A 15,737-nucleotide genomic window follows, 5' to 3' on the forward strand; every position below is an offset into this window, starting at 1 on the left:
CTCATCAGACTCAAACTGCGTGGAGAGCAAGCGTCGTGAGCGCGGATGATTAAGGTGGAATGAAAGGGTTGACTTTGGGACTTTTTCGTTACTCGGTGCAGGTAATCACGGACCTGGAAGAACAGCTGACCTCGCTGACCCAGGAAAACGCCGAGCTCAACCGCCAGAACTTCTACCTGTCCAAGCAGCTGGATGAAGCTTCAGACGAGAGGGAGGACCGGCTGCAGCTCAGTCAGGATGTGGACCAGCTGCGGCGAGAGGTGGCTGACAGGGAGATGCATCTTAACAATCAAAAACAGGTAGGCTAACAGCTGTACTGTTTTGACAGGTGGCGGATGTGGGATGCTTGCCAAAGTTTTGGAGTACAATTAATATAATTTTTTGGGGGGTTAAACAAATATGCAGAGCTGGAGTACATTTTGCTTTGAAAATTCTACAAAAATGAGCCTTATTTTCTGATTTTCTTCTTACATATAGATTAGATAACTTTATTCATCCCGTATTTGGGAAAATTCATTCACAGTAGCAAGAGGGTGAGAATACAGACACAGCAAAATACATTTTAGACATAAATGAATAGGTAATACATTAATTAAGTAATACATAAATATTCATATGTTCATCAGTTTGAATGCGACATTCAATCTGGTTTATTTTGTACATGTATGGAAGAAAAAAAGAAGGCAATGGCAAATTTGCTCAAGCCATTCTTTTGGAAAATTGACAAATTCTGTCTTAACAAACTATCTGAATTTTTGTTTTAAGTCATGTGATTTGGCTCTTAGGAAGAGGAATTGGCATATCAGAGAGGTCAATAGATTCATTTAAAATATATATTCATCCATATATTTTTAGAATTAGTTGAAAGACAAATTGACTTTGAATTTAATCATCTTAAGTGTGGGTGTACAACGGCCTCCAATTATGGAATGGCCAAAATGTTAGAATAATTGGTCAAGCAGAATTGAAGTCTGCATATTTTGAATCATCTCCAACGAATTGCCCTATAACGTTCCCATGTATTTATATCAGCCACCAATGTTTTTTTCTTTCTTCTTTTCCGTGCCGTCTGCTTTCCCTTTCCACCTCCCACTCATAGTCAGTCAGACGGCCAGATTTCACTAACATACATTATGTGATAACTCCACAACCTGTGACAGAAGACCAAGACATCACTCCTCACTCTGACAGCGCAAAGTAGGAATAGGCAGAGTTCTCCATGTTGTAATCTGTTTGGCGGCGACGAGGAGGCCGCGCATTGCGCGTGCCTCTCCGGTGGGAGGACGCGCGTGGGCGTCCACTCGCGCGCTCGGTCCTGCCGGTTGTGTAACCGGCAATGGAAGGCATAGACGAGGGATAGGGTGGTGTGTGGGAGGGAGGAATGTGTCATCGCATCACTCCCAGGTCGTGTCAGCTGCGGAAGCGTTGGACTTCAGAGCTTCGGTTAGGCTGTGCAAGACCGGCACCGGCTATATTTATCCCCCAACACTTGAAAACGGCTCTTTGCGTAGGCCAGGCCGGTGATGCAATTTCTCTCTGTCAAAATTGGGTATTTAGCAGGGGTGCCGTCAACAGGAGCCATTGAGTTGACAAGGAAGACATGTATCCCAAACGATAATATTTCCAGTAACCATTTAGTGCTGTCAACAACAGTGTAAAAGAATCCACCCTTAGCATAAACTCAGCTAACCTGACCAAAATTATATTCATGAGAGAGAGTTTAATATCTAAGAGAGAAAGTTTAATATTTTAAGTACTGTTTAATATTTTAAGTACTGTTTAATATTTTAAGTACTGTTTAATATCTAAGTACTGTTTAATATCTAAGCACTGTTTAATATCTAACTACTGTTTAATATCTAAGTACTGTTTCATATCTAAGCACTGTTTAAAATCTAAGTACTGTTTCATATCTAAGCACTGTTTAAAATCTAAGTACAGTTTAATAACTAAGTACTGTTTAATATCTAAGTACTGTTTAATTTCTAAGTACTAATTAATATCTAAGTACTTTTTAAATATCTAAGTACTGTTAAAACCAGCTCTCAAAATATATATATTTAAGAGAGATAGTTTAATATCTAAATATCTACTGTTTTTAACTAGATATTAAACAGTACTTAGATATTAAACTCTCTCTCTTGGATATTAAACTCTCATGAATATCATTTTGAGAGCTGGTTTCAACAGTAAACTCTCTGTCACCATTTGTCCGGCGACCAAACGTCTTAGCACCCTTCCTCATTCGCCTATGCCCAGGCCCGGCTCAGTCTCTAGCCTTATTGATAGCATCTATTCCCCCTCCTTTCTGAAAATGTGACCAATTAGTTGTGATACACTTCTGGAATTCCCTTAGAAAGCATGAAGAAAACATTCATGCCAGCATGCGCTAATTAGCAGTTATGAAGGCTGATTCCACTCCATTATTTCCCCCCTGCAGTTCATTTATAACCTCATTCTACAAATGGGATACTATTCTCTAAATCTACCAAAATGTGTGTTTTCAACAGAATCTGGAGACACTAAAGACCACGTGCACCATGTTGGAAGAGCAAGTTATGGAACTCGAGACGTTAAATGATGAGCTTGTAGAAAAGGAGCGGCAGTGGGACGCCTGGAGGGCAACACTTGACGAGGAGAAGAGCCAGGCGGAGAGGAGGACCAGAGAGGTCCAACGGATGCTGGAAACAGAAAAACAGAACCGGTTAATACCCGTCTTTTTTTCCCCCTAAAGCACATCCATACTTGTGGACTGCAACCATTACTTAGAAATATTGTTTTGACAGTAGTTTTGACAGAAAGCCCATATTCAGTAGGCCTGGCTCTAATCTAATCTAATCTAATCTAATCTAATCTAATCTAATCTAATCTAATCTAATCTAATCTAATCTAATCTAATCTAATCTAATCTAATCTAATCTAATCTAATCTAATCCCAAAACCTGTTGTTTATTTGGAAAGAATAGTAAGTGGCCTTCTCTTTATCGGTAGCTATTGTTTGTTATTAATGTGATTGCCTGCCTCCACCTACACTCGATGAATGCAAATGGATGATTCGCTTAAGGGTTCGTCTCTTTGTGTTCTGGATCAGTTTATTTCGAAAAACAGAGACTGTCAAGGCCAGGAAAATCTGATGTAGAAAACAAAATTCACTTTTAGAAAGTCAGAATAGAGATCCTCGTGATACCGTGATGTGTGTTTTAACATGGAGCATTTTTCGATGGCGTTTTTTATTCTAATGAGCGTTCCTTGCGTATTATTTCGTCTTTTAGGCTCCGCGCCGAACAGCGCGGCTCTGAGTCCCGTCAGGCCGTGGAACTGGCCGTAAAGGAGCACAAAGCCGAGATGTTGGCCCTGCAGCAGATTCTCAAAGACCAGAGACTCAAAGCCGAGAGCTTGGCGGACACCGTGAGTCTTTCCTGCACGAAACAATTGGCGTTCGTCGCCATGTGCGTTCAACTCGGTTTTAAACGACCGGCTCTTGTTTCCCTTTAGTTGAACGATTTGGAGAAAAAGCACGCCATGTTGGAGATGAATGCACGTAGTTTGCAGCAAAAGCTGGAGAGTGAACGAGATCTGAAACAGCGGCTGTTGGAGGAGGTTTATTCAATATTTTCACACATTCTCATGACAGATTTCTCTCAAAAAAACATATTTTGTCTGCCTAGCGCGTGGCCTTGGATTTTTTTCCGCATGGCAACCGTCAGAATGAACACAACACACACTTTTGTCTCTTTGTGGTAGATGTCAAACACGCAAAAAGACTTCATAATGTGACATTTTCTGCTTTATAGCAAGAAAAGCTTCAGCAGCAAATGGATGCCCAGAAAGCCCATATTTTCCGCCTGACCCAAGGCCTTCAAGATGCCCTGGACCAGAGTGACCTGCTAAAAACTGAAAGAACGGACCTGGAATATCAACTGGAAAATATCCAGGTGCTAAAATGAACATCTTATTTTCCAATGTTATTCCTTATGAGCCATACTACAAATTTAAAAGTCAAAATACATACATGTAAACGATCAATTTAGTTTTGTAATTTCACCACTTTTAAAGTGGAAAAAAAATCAATATTTTTAAAATATATTCTTATGCTTTTGCTCATCAATGAGGATGCTTTCCAGAATTGTCTACTGCAAAAAAATGGAGATTAAAACAGTTCTAGATGTAATATCACAATTCTGTCATCAGCAGTTTCCATATTTTAGCTCACAGGTTAGCAAAGAGCCAGATGCACTCATCAAAAGAGCCACATGTGGCTCCTGAGCCATAGGTTCCCTACCCCTGTTATAAAGTATGTATAGTATACACATGTTGTATTTTTTAGGTTATAAATCACACACTGAAGGCCATTTTTATTTGATCCTGAACAAGTTTTTTTTGGTTCACAGATAGAAATGCCACATTAACATTTCCATATTATTGCAATACAGAGCAACAATTGAGTCATTCTTTCGGAAGCCCAACATTAATTCTTATTTTCCCACACCTATTATTTTATATCTTACTCTAGGTGACTCACTTGAATGGTAGCTGGCTATTAAGCATCCATCACTGTTTTTTTTAGGTTTTTTTTTCCAAATCATGATTGTCAACAAGAGCTATTTCCGACAGCATAGGTTAATGGATTGTTACTATTGTATATTATCACTTACGATCCAGTGTTTGTCTTCACCCTCTGTCAGCTTTTTATTAAATTCAGAGCTGCCAACCTCCATCCACCCTATTTAAGTACACTAAGTAACATGTGATGGTGTGAATTTTGAGCCATTTTAATTGCAAATTTGGTACTTTTTCGAAATGGTTGCTCCTAAAAAAACAAATTTTGTTGACAATTTTTGGGGGATTTACGGAGTTTTAGGAGGTTGTCAGGACTCCATTGACTTGCTTGTTCGGAGCAAACTCCTGAAATTCCGGAGAAGTCGGCAGGTTTATGTATACGTATTGTGCTCTGTGAAAAACTTGGTATTTGAGGATGAAATTGACGGCAGTGGTTATGTTCACTTAGCTCCACCTGCAGGCTGTATACTCCCATGAGAAGGTGAAAATGGAGGGCACCATAACCCAGCAGACCAAGCTCATAGACTTCCTTCAAGCTCAGGCCCATGGTGGTTCAAAGAAGAAAAAGGTCAGCTGACAATCATGTCTATGCCATAAATGTGCATGTTGCAAGACAGTCTGCCCTTTTATGATAATAAGACAAAAAAAGAAACACACTGGACATTCTGCAATGGATAATTTAGAAATATACACATTTAATAAGATTTTTAAAGATTTTTTACAGATTTTTTAAAAATATATTCATCTTTTTTTAAGAAATCTTTTTAAATAAGTGATTTAAAAATATTTTATTTTATATCTGGCTGTGTTCAAGAAAATCACTTAGATAAAAATTGCTAATGACTTGATTTTAAAGGTGAAATCCGGGGCAGCCAAGGATGAGTCACTTCTTGCATAAATTCTTATTAAAGCTCCTACTAACTTTTCAACACACTCCTAATGAATTATTCTTTCAATCAAAAGCTTGACCCTAACCTCCGCTTCTTCTCTGCCCTCATTTTTCCCCACATACCCTCTACCTCTATCCTCCAGGGTCTTTTTGGACGCCGACGTGAGGACCTTCTGGCTGCCATGGCTGCTCAGGCCCAGGCTCAGGCCCAAGCCCAGGGGCAGAGTCAAGGCCAGGTCTCGCCTGTATCCTCCATCCAGCCTGTTCCCCTGCAACACAGCGACATGAAGATGGCGCTGGACAAAGAGCGATCTCGCTGTTCTGAGCTTGAGGACGCTCTTCAGAAAATGAGAGCAGAACTACGATCCCTCAGAGAGGAAGGTGAGACCAATTCACATTTGCAGCTCCACCACTATCCCAGTTAGTGTATATAACCAAATTAAATACCATTTATATACATAATTAGGGAGATATGATCATTTCAAAAAACTATGTTTTATGGCCACTTTTAAAGTCGAAAAACCGAAAAAATGACACAAAATCGGATGTTCAGCTCGCTGTGAGCTTCAATCTGTTGCCATAGTAACTAAACCTGAAATGGGGTGTGGCCACACAAGCTCCGCCCCTGACTTGAGTAACGAGGCAGGTCAACCCCAAGAAAATGGAGGCCTATTTACTGAATGGCAAGATTTTAAGCGAGATTTTGACCCAAAATGGATTTTCATCCTAGCGCTGCAATACAAGGACCACAGCAGCTCCACCAATCCAGCAATAGCACGGCAGCAGATGATCATGTCCGCCATGGTGAAGTCTCCCGAGCACCAGCAGGCCCCGCCCAGCTTGGCGCCATCCAACTCGGGCCGCAGGAAGGACGTTGCCACACCCGAGGGTGAGTGACATTGTTGTTGACATTTTCACTCAAAAAGCCAATGACGTGTGATAACGCCCATTTTGCTCCTCACTTGCCCGCAATGTGGAAACATGGACGAAATTTTGGCCATATAGAAAAACAAACCAACAAAAAAAACACATGAAAAAAAACATAGCAAAGGATGCTCTCTTATTGCCCTTTTTTCTTTCACACAACTTTCAGAGAGAAGGAGGGTCACTTTTGAAAGTAAGTTTCCCCAAATTCCCAATTCCTGCAGTTTTCTCCCTCATTCCTTCCCCAAACAGCCAGATTTTTCCAAGTTGTGCATGTCGACACAAGTATTTCAGAGATCATGTCATTTCCGGATAAAGTGACTTTTTCTGGGACCAAATCTAGAAAAAAATGACAATTTCTATATAATTCTTCAATGAAAAAACATTGAAATTATATCTAACTTCGGTTATATACATTTTTAGCTCTGCAGTGCACAGCTTTAAAAATCTGAAGCATTTTTCTCTTGGTTGCTCAAGCTTAGTCCCTCTGATTTGCAGAACTCCACATTGTTTATCTGCCCATCGCATTTCCAATCCAGTTACTCTTCACTTCAACACAGGTCCAACTGGTTGCTAAACGCTGCAATGCGCAAAAGACTCTCATGAATCTCATGAATAATCCCAATCTCAAGGTATTATTCAGTCACGCCGGTTAGAAAAATTGCATCGATGAGGATGTGGCTGTCAGAATTTTCTCGCCAATACAAGAACCCAAGATTTAGAAAAAAAGAGGAGTAAAAGCATGCAGTGAAATAGTAGTTTTTTGGTGACCAAAATATGGCCACTACAACAACCTTTGAAATTCTAAGTGACTGCATGATGCCTTTAAACACACAGCGAGCAAAGGGTCAATTTCCCTTTTTTCCCCACCTCGATCTTGACCATTTTTTTGGAAACGACTTCATGCAACACTGTACATATAGTGAGACGTAACAAAAGCCCCTGTCCTCACGGTGACCCTTCTCTGGTTGTGTTCAGAATATAGCCGTCGCCTGAAAGACAGTCAGAGGGAGAGGGAGAGGGTGCACCACCACACTGCACACCGCTTCACCGTGGGACTCAACATGCGCGCCGCCAAATGTACCGTGTGCTTGGATACGGTGCACTTTGGTCGACAAGCCGCCACCTGTCTCGGTGAGTGACAAAATTCTTCCCGGCAGCAAATGAACAGATATTGTCAATGCCAGCTAATGAGTTCATTTTGGACCATTTCAGGTTATTTACTGTTGACACTGTTCTAATAGATTGTGGTAGTTTTAGTAGTAGTAGGAGTAGTTGTAGTAGTAGTAGTTGTTGTAGTAGTAGTAGTAGTAGTAGTAGGAGTTGTGGTAGTAGTAGGTGAAAGGTCGATTGAGTTAAATGTTCAAACAACCTTATTCTTCAACCACTGCACTGCATTAACAACTGTATTTTTTCTAACTTTTTTTTTTTTTTTTTTTTTTTTTTTTTTTTTTACATTTTGGCAATGTTATACTATGACTTGGTGACAAATGTTGGTGGCCCACTCTTTCAAAAGACACATTTGGCAAGAAAATTAACGTTGTGCTCAGTACATGTTCTCATGGCATTTGTGCTTTTGTGCTATTTTGTCCCCGTCGTCAGAATGTCACGCCCTCTGCCATCCCAAATGCTCGCCGTCCCTTTCGGCAACGTGCGGCATGTCCAGCGACTGCTCCCTGCATTTGTCCGATGGCTCGTGTCGGGAGAAAGGCAACTCCTCGTCGAGCCAGCACAAAGACGCCAACGGTCACCCGCATATGGAGGGATGGATGAAGCAGCCCAGGTTAGAAAGGAGAACACAACAAATGAATGGAAACATTTAACTAACATAAAAGCTTCCATGTAACATGGTGTTTGATCTCTTGGAGCTGATTTTAAAATGAAAATTGATGCTTCTTCCTTTACAGAAACGGAAAGCGAGGCCAAAGCTGGGAAAGGAAATACATGGTCCTGGATGGAACAAAAGTCTCAGTCTATGAGCTAGAACCCAGAGAAGGTTACTTCTAATTTAAAACCTCAATACCTTTTGGATGACTCTTTCACTGTGCTTGATTTTGGCGCCTTAACTTATCTTAACTCAGATTCCCTCAAACCTCTGGAGGAGTTTGACTTGTGCATGTCTGATGGCGAAGTCGAGATTCACGGAGCCGTTGGAGCCACGGAGCTACCCAACACAGCCAAATCGGGTATGCACTATAGAGTGTTTACCTGGGAAGGATTTATCCAATTAAAACCAAGTTGTCATCTTTCCTTAATAGATGTTCCATATGTACTGAAGTTGGAGTCTCGTTGCCACAGTCCTTGCTGGCCTGGCCAATCCATTTATTTCATGGCTCCCAGTTTTCCAGAGAAGCAGCGTTGGGTAGCACTCATGGAATCAGTTGTGGCTGCGGGTCGAGTCTCTCGAGAGAAGGCAGAGGCCGACGCAGTGAGTATTTCTCGTCTTTGGTCTGATTGTTGACACAATTTGTCGTTGTGATCTTTTCCATCTCTCACGATCTAATGCTAATTGCTTTAGAAACTCTTGGGAAACTCTCTTTTGAAGCTCGAAGGCGACGACAGACTTGATATCAACTGTACTCTTCCGCTAACAGATCAGGTAAGCTAATGACCTTACATTTTGATTCTACTTCCTCAAAATTTGGATGAAAATCTCGCAAGGTGATAGCACGCTCTTGCCTGGGGTTCTAGATAGTTCTGGTGGGCTCTGAGGAGGGCTTGTATGCCCTCAATGTGGTCAAGAACTCCTTGACTCACATTCCTGGCCTGGGATCAGTCTTTCAGATCACCATCATTAAGGAGATGGAGAAATTGCTGATGATTGCCGGTGAGAACCCGCCAAGGTGTTTGGAAATTTTCAAATTTTGGCATTTTAGCTTGACACGCACCCGTTTTTCCACGTCAGGAGACGAAAGAGCGTTGTGCCTGGTGGAAATCAAGAGGGTGAAGCAGTCCTTGGCTCAATGCCACCTGCCCAACCAGTCCGAACTGGTGCCGTACATCTTCGAGACGGTGAAAGGATGCCATCTGTTTGCTGCCGGCAAAGTAAGATTTTATGGTAAAGTGAGCCAACTGGAGAATTGCCGCTGGAAAGTCGGGCGAGTGCCTTTTGGTCGTTTTCGCAGATAGACAACGGTTCCTGTATTTGTGCCGCAATGCCCAACAAGATCACCATTCTGCGCTACAATGACAACCTCGGCAAATACTGCATTCGCAAGGTGATACACGATACCTCACATGGATGGAAATTCCTCCTTTTGGTTTTTCCGTGGTTTGATCCGGAACAAAATAAAACCGATTTTTCTGTATGTGGTTATTTATCACATCCCAATTTTTTTGCAAGAATCCCATGATTGGATAACAAACACACACATGGGTGAAGGTTGTTCAATCATTTTACATCTAAATGATTTTTTTTATTCTTTTAAGTACTCAACTGGCACTTAGTTGAGGACACATATTTTAGTGATGAGCTTCAAAACTGCTTTTAAAGTCTAAAATTGTGATTGTTTCATAGGAAATTGAAACTCTGGAGCCGTGTAGCTGCATCCACCTAACGAGCTACAGCATCATCCTCGGGACTAATAAGTTTTATGAGATTGAGATGAAACAGTTTGTACTCGAAGGTACAGTTTTCAACTACTATGTCGTTTTTTAAAAGGAAAAAGCCTTAGTGTACATGATCATTTTTAATGAAAAAAATTCTTACTATACATTGTCATTTTTAAAGAACAAAAACATTACTATACAACATTATGGTCTTGGCCTCTATCATAGTTTCTGGGTTCAAAATAGGGGTTGTCGCATTTTTCAATCTGTGCCGTGTGTCGTCTTTCCATCAGAGTTCCTGGACAAGAACGACATGTCGCTGGCCTCTGCCGTGTTCGCCGCCTCCTCCCACAGCTTCCCCATCGCCATCACGCAAGTTGCCAGTGGCGTGCAGAAGGAGGAGTACCTCTTGTGTTTTCACGGTGCGTTAGTCCACACAAATCTCCTTTCTGAGAAGATAAACTTGGAGTCAAGTAGAGTCTTTCCAATGATCTCGTCTGGCAGAGTTCGGTGTGTTCGTGGATACTTACGGACGGAGGAGCCGAACTGACGACATCAAGTGGAGCCGCCTGCCTTTGTCCTTTGGTGAATATTCTGGAAATATTAGTTATGGTTCATCTTATCTGGAAATTGCTCTGATTTTGGCCTTTTTTGTACTAAAGCGTACAGGGAGCCTTACCTTTTTGTCACCTACTTCAACTCACTGGACGTCATCGAGGTTCAGGGACACTCCGGTTTGGGGTGAGCCACCTTTTTGATTGATTTTCAAAGTGGATGTAGGACTTCGATTTCACACACGTGCTGTCGCTCGTCACCGCAGTCCTTTGGTGTTGGCCCACCTGGATATTCCCAGCCCTCGCTATCTGGGCCCCGCTATCTCTTCCGGGGCCATTTACCTGGCTTCGTCTTACCAGAACAAACTGCGGGTCATCTGTTGTAAGGGCAGTTTGATCCGGGAGTCGGGGGAGCTGCAGAGGACCGGCTCCAGCAGAGGGTGAGTCAGCTTGAATTCTGTCAAATTTGGCGAAAACACAAAAAGAGCCTCGTTTTTTGAAGAAAAAAGCCTTACTATACTGTCGTTTTTTCTAAAAAAAAAAGCCTTACTATACTGTCATTTTTGAAAGGAAAAAGCCTTACTATACTATGTCATTTTTTAGTGGAAAAAGCCTTACTATACTATGTCGTTTTTTCGAAGAAAAAAAGCCATACTATACTATGTCGTTTTTTGAGTAAAAAAAGTCTTACTATACTATGTCGTTTTTTGAAGAAAAAAGCCTTACTATACTATGTCGTTTTTTGAAGAAAAAAGCCGTACTATACTATGTCGTTTTTTGAAGAAAAAAGCCTTACTATACTATGTCGTTTTTTTGAAGAAAAAAGCCTTACTATACTATGTCGTTTTTTGAAGAAAAAAGCCTTACTATACTATGTCGTTTTTTCAAAGAAAAAAGCCTTACTATACTATGTCGTTTTTTTTAAGAAAAAAGCCTTACTATACTATGTCGTTTTTTGAAGAAAAAAGCCTTACTATACTATGTCGTTTTTTGAAGAAAAAAGCCTTACTATACTATGTCGTTTTTTTGAAAAAAAAGCCTTACTATACTATGTCGTTTTTTTGAAGAAAAAAGCCTTACTATACTATGTCGTTTTTTGAAGAAAAAAGCCTTACTATACTATGTCGTTTTTTGAAGAAAAAAGCCTTACTATACTATGTCGTTTTTTGAAGAAAAAAGCCTTACTATACTATGTCGTTTTTTTGAAGAAAAAAGCCTTACTATACTATGTCGTTTTTTGAAGAAAAAAGCCTTACTATACTATGTCGTTTTTTGAAGAAAAAAGCCTTACTATACTATGTCGTTTTTTCGAAGAAAAAAGCCTTACTATACTATGTCGTTTTTTTTAAGAAAAAAGCCTTACTATACTATGTCGTTTTTTGAAGAAAAAAGCCTTACTATACTATGTCGTTTTTTCGAAGAAAAAAGCCTTACTATACTATGTCGTTTTTTTGAAGAAAAAAGCCTTACTATACTATGTCGTTTTTTGAAGAAAAAAGCCTTACTATACTATGTCGTTTTTTGAAGAAAAAAGCCTTACTATACTATGTCGTTTTTTGAAGAAAAAAGCCTTACTATACTATGTCGTTTTTTGAAGAAAAAAGCCTTACTATACTATGTCGTTTTTTGAAGAAAAAAGCCTTACTATACTATGTCGTTTTTTTAAAGAAAAAATCCTTACTATACTATGTCGTTTTTTCGAAGAAAAAAGCCTTACTATACTATGTCGTTTTTTCGAAGAAAAAAGCCTTACTATACTATGTCGTTTTTTTGAAGAAAAAAGCCTTACTATACTATGTCGTTTTTTGAAGAAAAAAGCCTTACTATACTATGTCGTTTTTTCGAAGAAAAAAGCCTTACTATACTATGTCGTTTTTTTTTAAGAAAAAAGCCTTACTATACTATGTCGTTTTTTGAAGAAAAAAGCCTTACTATACTATGTCGTTTTTTGAAGAAAAAAGCCTTACTATACTATGTCGTTTTTTTAAAGAAAAAATCCTTACTATACTATGTCGTTTTTTTTAAGAAAAAAGCCTTACTATACTATGTCGTTTTTTGAAGAAAAAAGCCTTACTATACTATGTCGTTTTTTGAAGAAAAAAGCCTTACTATACTATGTCGTTTTTTTGAAAAAAAAAAGCCTTACTATACTATGTCGTTTTTTTGAAGAAAAAAGCCTTACTATACTATGTCGTTTTTTGAAGAAAAAAGCCTTACTATACTATGTCGTTTTTTGAAGAAAAAAGCCTTACTATACTATGTCGTTTTTTGAAGAAAAAAGCCTTACTATACTATGTCGTTTTTTCGAAGAAAAAAGCCTTACTATACTATGTCGTTTTTTGAAGAAAAAAGCCTTGCTATACTTTGTCGTTTTTTGAAGAAAAAAGCCTTACTATACTATGTCGTTTTTTGAAGAAAAAAGCCTTACTATACTATGTCGTTTTTTCGAAGAAAAAAGCCTTACTATACTATGTCGTTTTTTCGAAGAAAAAAGCCTTGCTATACTTTGTCGTTTTTTGAAGAAAAAAGCCTTACTATACTATGTCGTTTTTTCGAAGAAAAAAGCCTTACTATACTATGTCGTTTTTTCGAAGAAAAAAGCCTTACTATACTATGTCGTTTTTTTAAGAAAAAAGCCTTACTATACTATGTCGTTTTTTGAAGAAAAAAGCCTTACTATACTATGTCGTTTTTTGAAGAAAAAAGCCTTACTATACTATGTCGTTTTTTTTAAGAAAAAAGCCTTACTATACTATGTCGTTTTTTGAAGAAAAAAGCCTTACTATACTATGTCGTTTTTTGAAGAAAAAAGCCTTACTATACTATGTCGTTTTTTTGAAAAAAAAAAGCCTTACTATACTATGTCGTTTTTTTGAAGAAAAAAGCCTTACTATACTATGTCGTTTTTTGAAGAAAAAAGCCTTACTATACTATGTCGTTTTTTGAAGAAAAAAGCCTTACTATACTATGTCGTTTTTTGAAGAAAAAAGCCTTACTATACTATGTCGTTTTTTCGAAGAAAAAAGCCTTACTATACTATGTCGTTTTTTGAAGAAAAAAGCCTTGCTATACTTTGTCGTTTTTTGAAGAAAAAAGCCTTACTATACTATGTCGTTTTTTGAAGAAAAAAGCCTTACTATACTATGTCGTTTTTTCGAAGAAAAAAGCCTTACTATACTATGTCGTTTTTTCGAAGAAAAAAGCCTTACTATACTATGTCGTTTTTTGAAGAAAAAAGCCTTGCTATACTTTGTCGTTTTTTGAAGAAAAAAGCCTTACTATACTATGTCGTTTTTTTGAAGAAAAAAGCCTTACTATACTATGTCGTTTTTTGAAGAAAAAAGCCTTACTATACTATGTCGTTTTTTCGAAGAAAAAAGCCTTACTATACTATGTCGTTTTTTCGAAGAAAAAAGCCTTACTATATTATGTCGTTTTTTGAAGAAAAAAGCCTTGCTATACTTTGTCGTTTTTTGAAGAAAAAAGCCTTACTATACTATGTCGTTTTTTTGAAGAAAAAAGCCTTACTATACTATGTCGTTTTTTGAAGAAAAAAGCCTTACTATACTATGTCATTTTTTGAAGAAAAAAGCCTTACTATACTATGTCATTTTTGAGGTGAGCAAGATCGCCATCTGCTGGCAAGACTATGCTAACTCTGTCTCTGTTGTCATTTTTCAGGAGTCCCAGCAAACGTGGTCCTCCAACCTACTCGGAGCACATCACCAAGCGCTTGAGCTCTGGTCACGAGGGACTGCACCGGGAACCAAGCACCCCCCACCGCTACCGAGAGGGACGTACCGAGTTCCGACGAGACAAGTCGCCGTCCCGCCCTTTGGACCGGGAGAAGTCGCCGGGCAGGGTACTTGACAGCCGCAGGGAAAGGTCGCCCGGACGATTCGGAGACAACAATCGACTGGCAGCCGGTTCCGTTCGAACGCAGTTGGCTCCCGTTAACAAGGTACCGCTGTCTTCCCTTACCTTCGAGGTGTATCCATCTTCCACTGTGTTTGTCTCGCAGGTGTGGGACCAGTCGTCGGTGTGATTGGTCGCCGATTTCCACCCGATTGGTACTCGGCTGTTGATGCCCGTAAACGTTCACGCGTCATCATTGGATCACAAATTTGTGTGCTTTTGGATGGCAGGGAACCCGCAAAGAGCATCTATTTTATGATAGGTCGTCGGCGCTAGTGTAAATAGTACGGTGAGTTTTTATAAAAAGGAAACCGTCGGCCAGTAAAGTCTATTTTTTTGTAAAACGAGAGTTTGTAAAGATGTTGCTACGTGGACATCTGAAATGATTTTTTTTGTGAGAAGCAGGTTGGAAGACTTTGCACATATACAAGTATTGTCAAAAACTTGATTTTTTTTGTTTACGCCACTATGAGAACATTAACCGCTGTTGTTTTCCAAGCTCCAAGTGCTGCCTGATCTTCTCTTGTAGGTCCACAGCATCCCGCGTGTGTGCAGTGACACGTATTAGACGTCAAAAGGTGTCGTTTCGCTAGTGCCTGGTCAACCACCTCATCGAAACAGCATGACGTACGGTATTTCAAGCAATCCTTTTTGCTTACTTTCTGTCAAACTTGTGTTCAGTAACTAAACATAGATGTTAACGCTAACACTTGTTGAATTTTCGATATCAGCACATTATTAAAACCTGCTTGAAAGCAGCTTACCTTGTCTTTTCAGAAAATGTTCACACCAAGTTTTTTGTCTAGTTTATTTTTCCTTAAATTCTACAACAAAGTCCTCTTCAAAGCAAATTCTTAAAAAAAAAATCCAACTTACCAAGGAGCAATTTGTCATGACAGGAAACAGCTACACATTGGTTGTACAGCTTGCAAGTGCTTCAACAGGAGGGATTTCCAACTAAAACACAGGTCATCCATCCCCTTTGTGAGATATCAGAACAGAAAGAGCTTTGCATCCTTCTCCCCAGATCCGAGCACAAATCCGAGTACTTTTGTCGATGAGCGAGAAGGTCTTGATTGGGAAACAAGGCGCAGGTGAGAAAGGGAACCCTGAAAGCCAAAAAATCTCAAAGCAACTATACACAAGTGTACTTAATATGTTAGTAGAGGTAGTGTTGAAAAGGTGAGTGGAGAAAGCCTGCCAAATTCCTTGATTATCATGTGGTAGCTGAATTGTTAAGAATTTAAAGAAACTCCTTGAAATGAAATAAATAAATCAAAAAGAAGAACTAGGGCTTCCAATTCTACAGCATCCAAGCAGGACACTTTGCATGTCTATACTTAAAA

General features: G+C 39.4%; 1 protein-coding gene across 2 annotated transcripts in view; it reads left to right on the top strand.

Moving 5' to 3' along the window:
• The window catches only part of LOC144215438 (citron Rho-interacting kinase-like), a 34,467-nt gene extending 18,757 nt beyond the window's left edge, over positions 1-15,710 (top strand). Inside the window, exons 16-40 of one of the 2 annotated variants that reach the window (XM_077744368.1) lie at positions 102-299; positions 2,511-2,704; positions 3,273-3,408; positions 3,496-3,600; positions 3,795-3,935; positions 5,009-5,128; positions 5,593-5,830; positions 6,180-6,338; positions 6,543-6,566; positions 7,352-7,507; positions 7,976-8,156; positions 8,281-8,369; positions 8,455-8,559; positions 8,632-8,801; positions 8,892-8,972; positions 9,065-9,200; positions 9,279-9,418; positions 9,499-9,591; positions 9,891-9,999; positions 10,216-10,344; positions 10,427-10,507; positions 10,585-10,663; positions 10,743-10,916; positions 14,158-14,437; positions 14,498-15,710. In XM_077744368.1, coding sequence (XP_077600494.1) covers positions 102-299; positions 2,511-2,704; positions 3,273-3,408; positions 3,496-3,600; positions 3,795-3,935; positions 5,009-5,128; positions 5,593-5,830; positions 6,180-6,338; positions 6,543-6,566; positions 7,352-7,507; positions 7,976-8,156; positions 8,281-8,369; positions 8,455-8,559; positions 8,632-8,801; positions 8,892-8,972; positions 9,065-9,200; positions 9,279-9,418; positions 9,499-9,591; positions 9,891-9,999; positions 10,216-10,344; positions 10,427-10,507; positions 10,585-10,663; positions 10,743-10,916; positions 14,158-14,437; positions 14,498-14,521 — 3,342 coding nt within the window. In that variant the 3' untranslated portion in view covers positions 14,522-15,710. The remainder of the gene's footprint in view (positions 1-101; positions 300-2,510; positions 2,705-3,272; positions 3,409-3,495; positions 3,601-3,794; positions 3,936-5,008; positions 5,129-5,592; positions 5,831-6,179; positions 6,339-6,542; positions 6,567-7,351; positions 7,508-7,975; positions 8,157-8,280; positions 8,370-8,454; positions 8,560-8,631; positions 8,802-8,891; positions 8,973-9,064; positions 9,201-9,278; positions 9,419-9,498; positions 9,592-9,890; positions 10,000-10,215; positions 10,345-10,426; positions 10,508-10,584; positions 10,664-10,742; positions 10,917-14,157; positions 14,438-14,497) is intronic. The other variant, XM_077744369.1, reaches the window with a different exon arrangement.
• Positions 15,711-15,737: the final 27 nt, after the last annotated feature.

Source organism: Stigmatopora nigra, chromosome 22 (assembly GCF_051989575.1).
Source record: "Stigmatopora nigra isolate UIUO_SnigA chromosome 22, RoL_Snig_1.1, whole genome shotgun sequence".
In the NCBI taxonomy this organism is placed as follows: domain Eukaryota; kingdom Metazoa; phylum Chordata; class Actinopteri; order Syngnathiformes; family Syngnathidae; genus Stigmatopora; species Stigmatopora nigra.